Source organism: Zophobas morio, unplaced genomic scaffold (assembly GCF_036711695.1).
Source record: "Zophobas morio isolate AGI-343-1 ecotype UQ-CSIRO unplaced genomic scaffold, CSIRO_AGI_Zmor_V1 ptg000020l, whole genome shotgun sequence".
In the NCBI taxonomy this organism is placed as follows: domain Eukaryota; kingdom Metazoa; phylum Arthropoda; class Insecta; order Coleoptera; family Tenebrionidae; genus Zophobas; species Zophobas morio.
Window position 1 is genome coordinate 5,276,253 of NW_026972125.1, and position 8,003 is coordinate 5,284,255.

Sequence of the window (8,003 nt, forward strand, 5' to 3'; positions counted from 1 at the left end):
AATTTTGCTTTTTTCAATTTTTATGTTTTACAATTTTCAATTTTGCTATAACCAATTCGATTTAAAAAATTTTATTTTTCAGTGTCTGGTTTATAATTTCCCCATTTTCCAGTGTAACAATTTTACGATGTTGCGGTTTTTCAGTTTGCGATTTTAGAGTTGTCAATTTTTGTTTTTTAAATATTCAATTTTAAATGTGGCGATTTTTGGATTTTTTGAGTTTTAAGTTTTCCATTTTTCAATAATTCGATTTTTCGTTTCTTTAATTTTTACATTTATCGATTTGTCAATTTTTCCATATTTCAGTTTTACAGTTTTCGATTTCTTTTTTTTTAATTTTATATTTCCAATTTTACGATTTTTCAATTTTAACACTTTCGTAATTTCTCGACTTTAAAATTACACAACTTTTAATTTTTAGAAATTTTTCAATATTTCGATTTTTTATTTTTTTAAATTTTATAAAGTTGTATAATTTTTCGATTATTCTAATTAACAAATTCTCGTTTTTCAATTTTTCAGTTTTTCCATTTTTAATTTTTCAATATTGTTAGTTCTCAGCTGTCCAGTTTTTCAAGTTTTTGATTTTTCAATTACACAATGCTGCGAATTTTCAATTTGTAAATGATTTGATTTTCAATGTTTCCATGTCTAAATTTTTGATTATACAATTTCTCAATTTGAATTTGGTTTTTACAACTCTTCAGTTTATCAATTTTTTATTTCTTTAATTTCTCTATTTTCAGTTAATTTTTGATATTTCTTTTATCTTAATTACTGAATTTTTTGATTTTTCATTTGTGTAATTTAGTAAATTTTGTATTTTTAGGTTATTAAATTTTTCAATTTTTCAATTATTTGGTTTTCCGATTTAAAAATTTTTTACTTTGTTAATTTTTCGATTTTTCCCTTATAGAATTTAAAATTTTTCGGATTTTCGTGTTTTGAATTCGAATTTTTCGATTTTTCATTTTCACAACATTGTAATTCTCCGGTTTCAAATTATCCGATTTTTTTTCAAATTTTCAATGTCTTAATGTTTAATTTTTGGAGTTTTATCTAAATATATAATTTTTCTCGATTTTTAATTTTCAGTTTTATATTTTGCAATTTTTTGTTTTTTAATTTTACAACATTGTAATCCTCCGGTTTCAAATTATCCGACTTTTTTTCAAATTTTCAATGTCTTAATGTTTAATTTTTTCTCGATTTCTAATCTTTCAGTTTTATATTTTGCAATTTTTTGCTTTTTTAATTTTACAATTTTCCGTTTTACATTTATGTACGCGATTTTTGGTTTTTTTGTTTTTGGAATAACTCTTTTTAATTTTTGGGTTGTTCACTGTTACAGTTTTACAAATTTTCGATTTTAGAGGGTTTTTTATTTTCAGCTATTCCGTTTACCATTTTTCGATTTTTCAGTTTTATAATCTTGCAATTTCTTCATTTTACAATTATCCGAATTTTTGTTTTCCCCATTTTTAAATCTTATAATTTCTGGATTTTTAATTTTTCAGTTTATCAGTTTTTTATTTTTCACTTATAATTTTCCAAGATTTATAAAATTTTTTTATTTTCACAATTTTGCTTTTTTCAATTTTTATGTTTTACAATTTTCAATTTTGCTATAACCAATTCGATTTAAAAAATTTTATTTTTCAGTGTCTGGTTTATAATTTCCCCATTTTCCAGTGTAACAATTTTACGATGTTGCGATTTTTCAGTTTGCGATTTTAGAGTTGTCAATTTTTGTTTTTTAAATATTCAATTTTAAATGTGGCGATTTTTGGATTTTTTGAGTTTTAAGTTTTCCATTTTTCAATAATTCGATTTTTCGTTTCTTTAATTTTTACATTTATCGATTTGTCAATTTTTCCATATTTCAGTTTTACAGTTTTCGATTTCTTTTTTTTTAATTTTATATTTCCAATTTTACGATTTTTCAATTTTAACACTTTCGTAATTTCTCGACTTTAAAATTACACAACTTTTAATTTTTAGAAATTTTTCAATATTTCGATTTTTAATTTTTTTAAATTTTATAAAGTTGTATAATTTTTCGATTATTCTAATTAACAAATTCTCGTTTTTCAATTTTTCAGTTTTTCCATTTTTAATTTTTCAATATTGTTAGTTCACAGCTGTCCAGTTTTTCAAGTTTTTGATTTTTCAATTACACAATGGTGCGAATTTTCAATTTGTAAATGATCTGATTTTCAATGTTTCCATGTCTTAATTTTTGATTAGACAATTTCTCAATTTGAATTTTGTTTTTACAACTCTTCAGTTTATCAATTTTTTATTTCATTAATTTCTCTATTTTCAGTTAATTTTTGATATTTCTTTTATCTTAATTACTGAATTTTTTGATTTTTCATTTGTGTAATTTAGTAAATTTTGCATTTTTAGGTTATTAAATTTTTAAATTTTTCAATTATTTGGTTTTCCGATTTAAAAATTTTTTACTTGGTTAATTTTTCGATTTTTCCCTTATAGAATTTAAAATTTTTCGGATTTTCGTGTTTTGAATTCTAAGTTTTCGTTTTTTCATTTTCACAACATTGTAATTCTCCGGTTTCAAATTATCCGATTTTTTTTCAAATTTGGCAATGTCTTAATTTTTAATTTTTGGAGTTTTACGTAAATATATCATTATATTTTTCTCGATTTCTAATTATTCAGTTTTATATGTGTCAATTTTTTGATTTTTTCATTTTACAATTTTTCCGTTTTACATTTGTGTATTCGATTTTTCGTTTTTTTGTTTTTGCAATATCTCTTTTTACTTTTTGGGTTGTTCACTGTTACAATTTTACAAATTTTCGATTTTAGAGGTTTTTAGGTTCAGCTATTCCGTTTACCATTTTTCGAGTTTTCAGTTTTATAATTTTGCAATTTCTTCATTTTACAATTATCAGAATTTTTGTTTCTCCCCATTTTTAAATCTTATAATTTTTAGAATTTATAGCTTACAATTTCTCGCTTTCTAATTTTTCAGTTTTTCAATTTTTAATTTTTTACTTATAATTTTCCAAGATTTAAAATTTTTTTATTTTCAAAATTTTGCTTTATTCAATTTTTATGTTTTACAATTTTCAATTTTGCTATAATCTATTTGATTTAAAAATTTTTATTTTTCAATGTCTGGTTTATAATTTCTCCATTTTCCAATGTAACAATTTTATAATGTTGAGATTTTTCAGTTTTCGATTTTTGAGTTATCAATTTTTGTTTTTTAAATATTCAATTTTAAATTTAGAAATTTTTGGATTTTTTGGGTTTTCAGTTTTTCATTTTTCAATAGTTCGATTTTTCGTTTCTTTAATTTTTACATTTATCGATTTGTCGAATTTTCAATTTTGCAGTTTTACAGTTTTCGATGATTTCTTATTTTTTAATTTTAGATTTCCAATTTTACGATTTTTCAATTTTAACTCTTTCGAGAAATCTCGACTTTAAAATTACACTTTTTAATTTTTAAAAATTTTATAAAGTTGTATAATTTTTCGATAATTATAATTAACAAATTCTCATTTTTCAATTTTTCAGTTTTTCAAGTTTTTGATTTTCCAATTACACAGTGGTGCAAATTTTCAATTTGTAAATGATCTGATTTTCAATGTTTCCATGTCTTAATTTTTGATATTTCTTTTACGTTAATCACTGAATTTGTTTATTTTTCAATTGTGTAATTTAGCAATTTTTGTATTTTTAGGTTATTAAATTTTTCAATTTTCATTTATTTGGTTCAAATTTTTTACTTTGTTAATTTTTCGATTTTGTACTTATAGAATTTAAAATTTTCCGGATTTTCGTGTTTCGAATTCGAATTTTTCGATTTTTCATTTTTACAACATTGTAATTCTCCGGTTTCAAATTATCCGATTTTTTTTCAAATTTTCAATGTCTTAATGTTTAATTTTTGGAGTTATATGTAAATACATCATTTTTCTCGATATCTGATCTTTCAGTTTTATATTTTGCAATTTTTTAGTTCTTTAATTTTACAATTTTTCCTTTTTACATTTATGTACTCGATTTTTCGTTTTTTTTTTGTTTTTGCAATATTTCTTTTTTATTTGTTCAATGTTACAGTTTTACAAATTTTCAACTTTAGTTTTTTTTATTTGCAGGTATTCCGTTTACCGTTTTTCGAGTTTTCAGTTTTATAATTTTTCAATTTCTTGATTTTACAATTAACCGAATTTTCGTTTTTCCCCATTTTTCAATCTTATAATTTCTCGATTTTTAATTTTTCAGTTTTTAAATTTTTTATTTTTCACTTATAATTTTCCAAGATTTAAAATTTTTTTATTTTCAAAATTTTGCTTTATTAAATTTTTATGTTTTGCAGTTTTCAATTTTGCTATAATCTATTCGATTTAAAAATTTTTATTTTTCCGTGTCTGGTTTATAATTTCTCCATTTTCCAATGTAACAATTTTACAATGTTGAGATTTTTCAGTTTTCCATTTTTGAGTTTTCAATTTTTGTTTTTTAAATATTCAATTTAAATTTAGAGATTTTTGGATTTTTTGAGTTTTCAGTTTTTCATTTTTCAATAGTTTGATTTTTCGTTTCTTTAGTTTTTACATTTATCGATTTGTCGAATTTTCAATTTTGCAGTTTTACAGTTTTCGATGATTTCTTATTTTTTTAATTTTAGATTTCCAATTTTACGATTTTTCAATTTTAACACTTTCGTAATTTCTCGACTTTAAAATTACACTTTTTAATTTTTAAAAATTTTATAAAGTTGTATAATTTTTCGATAATTATAATTAACAAATTCTCACTTTTCAATTTTTCAGTTTTTCAAGTTTTTGATTTTCCAATTACACAGTGGTGCAAATTTTCAATTTGTAAATGATCTGATTTTCAATGTTTCCATGTCTTAATTTTTGATATTTCTTTTACGTTAATCACTGAATTTGTTTATTTTTCAATTGTGTAATTTAGCAATTTTTGTATTTTTAGGTTATTAAATTTTTCAATTTTCATTTATTTGGTTCAAATTTTTTACTGTGTTAATTTTTCGATTTTGTACTTATAGAATTTAAAATTTTCCGGATTTTCGTGTTTCGAATTCGAATTTTTCGATTTTTCATTTTTACAACATTGTAATTCTCCGGTTTCAAATTATCCGATTTTTTTTCAAATTTTTAATGTCTTAATGTTTAATTTTTGGAGTTTTATGTAAATATATCATTTTTCTCGATTTCTGATCTTTCAGTTTTATATTTTGCAATTTTTTAGTTTTTTAATTTTACAATTTCTCCTTTTTACATTTATGTACTCGATTTTTCGTTTTTTTTTGTTTTTGCACTATTTCTTTTTAATTTGTTCCGTGTTACAGTTTTACAAATTTTCAACTTTAGAGTTTTTTTTATGTTCAGCTATTCCGTTTACCGTTTTCCGATTTTTCAGTTTTATAATTTTTCAATTTCTTGATTTTACAATTAACCGAATTTTCGTTTTTCTCCATTTTTAAATCTTATAATTTCTCGATTTTTAATTTTTCAGTTTTTCATTTTTTATTTTTCACTTATAATTTTCCAAGATTTAAATTTTTTTTATTTTAAAAATTTTGCTTTATTCAATTTTTATGTTTTACAATTTTCAATTTTGCTATATTCTATTCGATTAAAAAAAATTTATTTTACAGTGTCTGGTTTATAATTTCTTCTTTTTCCAATGTAATAATTTTACAATGTTGCGATTTTTCAGTTTTCCATTTTAGAGTTTTAATTTTTGTTTTAATTTTTCAATTTTTCAGTTTTACTGTTTTGCATTTTCTTCATTTTATTCATTTTTTTCACATTTTGGATTTTTTTTCATCTGTCTTTTGCATCAACATTTTTATGACACTGAAGCAGCTTTAGATTTTTTTCGACTAGTCATTCTCAATAAAACAAATTAAGTGCACATCTAAGAAAAAAAATTGGTCTAAAGAGTTTAGGCAGTACTTCCCTCGCTATCGGAAACGTGTGTAATATGTTGCCTATAGAAAAATTGTCAGGCGTGAACAGATAAAATGAACATCCTGTATAGTCATAATACTGATATCAACCTGTAGACGTGACGGTGAACCACAAAATAAACTAAAACAAGTTTAAGTAGGATTAAGGTCAGTTTTATTGAGGCCTTTTATCACTCTACACAACACAAGCAAAAATTTTAATTTCATGTCACACCCCAGTTCTTACAAAAATGTGTTGCTTCCAGCACAGCTAGTCATTTGGTTCGATTCTAGGTCTAACCATCATTCTAGCTTCCTTGAGACTATATTCGTCCCCTCGGAATGTGGACCAGTGCATAATATCCCTTGTCTCATTTTCGTGGACATGGCCTTCCAAGTATTTTCCCGTGAGAAGAGAAGTGTTACACTTGCCATACCACCAACTTCCAACTGCAATGTTTTTTCAAATTGTCAATAAAACGGGTAGCAATTAAAGTTATATACTTACAGCAAAATTCAGCACAGCTCATTGCAGGGTTTTTATCCAAATCAAAATTTCGTGTACTAAATTTCGTTTTGTCGGTGAAAGACAAAGAATCTCCAGCAGTACCGTTATACCCTGACACAGTCACTACATAACCTTCGTCTTCACTGCCTATCCTGAAACGATCATAATGGGCGAATCTATAATTTTCGTCCCAATCTACCAGTTCTACCAGCAATTCGTTTTCTTTATATCCTGCATTTTTACATACAACTTTTCATTTTATTCTATTGGGTTTAACAACTTACCAGTTAAATGATGAATGTTGTCCAAACCCAGCCAAAACTCACCCGAAAGTTTACCAAATCCGTTTTTATATACTTCCATATCAAAGTCAAAACTTTGTGATCCATCAAACCTATTTAGAATGTGTGTCCATCCACCCCCTTTCTCGTCTAAGTCACACAGAACTTCTATGGCTTTAGGAGCACGGTCTGGTTTGACCATGTAAATGGTAGAAAAACCGTAACCCCATTCTTTGATGTCCCTACAGTTTCTTGGAAAATTCGCTTTTGTTTGTTGTGTAAGATAACGTGATGTTTTATTTTTTAAGTCAATGGATTTCAGAGGATCTGTTAACTGCTTGAACTGTAAATTGTATGCGGATTCGAAGACTCCTTCTATCGATCTTGTTTCTATGAACAAGGCACTCGTGGATTCGGCAGCGTCTATGCGATGCGTTAACTGTTCTATTTGTGCCTCATTTGTAGATTCGAAAGTTCGTATACTATGTGTTAACTGTTCTAACCTGGTATCTACTGTGAGCTCGAGACTTTCTAGACCATTAATTACGTGCTGCAGATTTAAGATTTTGGTCGAATCGAGTGCTTCTAGACGGTGCTTTAGCTCTACCAACTGCTTCATATTCGCTGCTTCTAGAGCTTCTAGTCTAGTGTTAACATTTTCTTGAAATCTGTTAACTTGTTCAGTTAGAGCTTCTTCGATTTTGAGAGAGTCAGGTGATCGCTACATACAATAAAGATGAATAATCTGTTTCTGTGACTTGTTATCCGAAATTTTCAAATAATCCGATTTCTGACAAAAACATTTGGAAAATAGGTTTTTACTCACCTTTTCTTGAGCGATCTCATATGAAATAAAAAATATAATTAAAAATAACCAGACAATAAAAATTTTTTTACGAATCGTCTTCATGTTTAGGCAATAAACCACTGACTGGCGTTTTATATTAGGCACAGATTAAATAATTGGTGCAATTTAGGGTCGTCGTCACGATAAGAGAGAATGGTATTGGTTGTATTCACGTGTATGTAGTTACAATGAACACTTTAAAATAATGTAGTATTAATTTATTATTTGCCTTACAGGCTTAATAAAATTACTAGTAGGGGTACAACAGTTCTAAAGAAAGTCCGCGACAGGATATGTCTATCTTTTAAGGTCGACTCAGTATAACCTTTTTTATGGTAATAAAATTTGTTCTAAAATAATAATTCATTTATGTATAAAATTCGCGCGTCTCAGTGTTTGTAAATCTTT

At 24.9% G+C, this 8,003-nt stretch overlaps 1 protein-coding gene across 1 annotated transcript; it reads right to left on the reverse strand.

The window, feature by feature from the left end:
* Window positions 1-6,117: 6,117 nt before the first annotated feature.
* On the reverse strand, window positions 6,118-7,687 carry LOC135131492 (ficolin-2-like). The gene is made up of 4 exons (XM_064059268.1): window positions 7,575-7,687; window positions 6,752-7,469; window positions 6,468-6,698; window positions 6,118-6,409 (listed from the first exon to the last, which is right to left on the reverse strand). The coding sequence occupies exons 1-4, from the start codon at window positions 7,656-7,658 to the stop codon at window positions 6,231-6,233; spliced, it is 1,212 nt and encodes a 403-aa protein (XP_063915338.1). The 5' UTR covers window positions 7,659-7,687; the 3' UTR covers window positions 6,118-6,230.
* Between the last annotated feature and the right edge of the window lie 316 nt (window positions 7,688-8,003).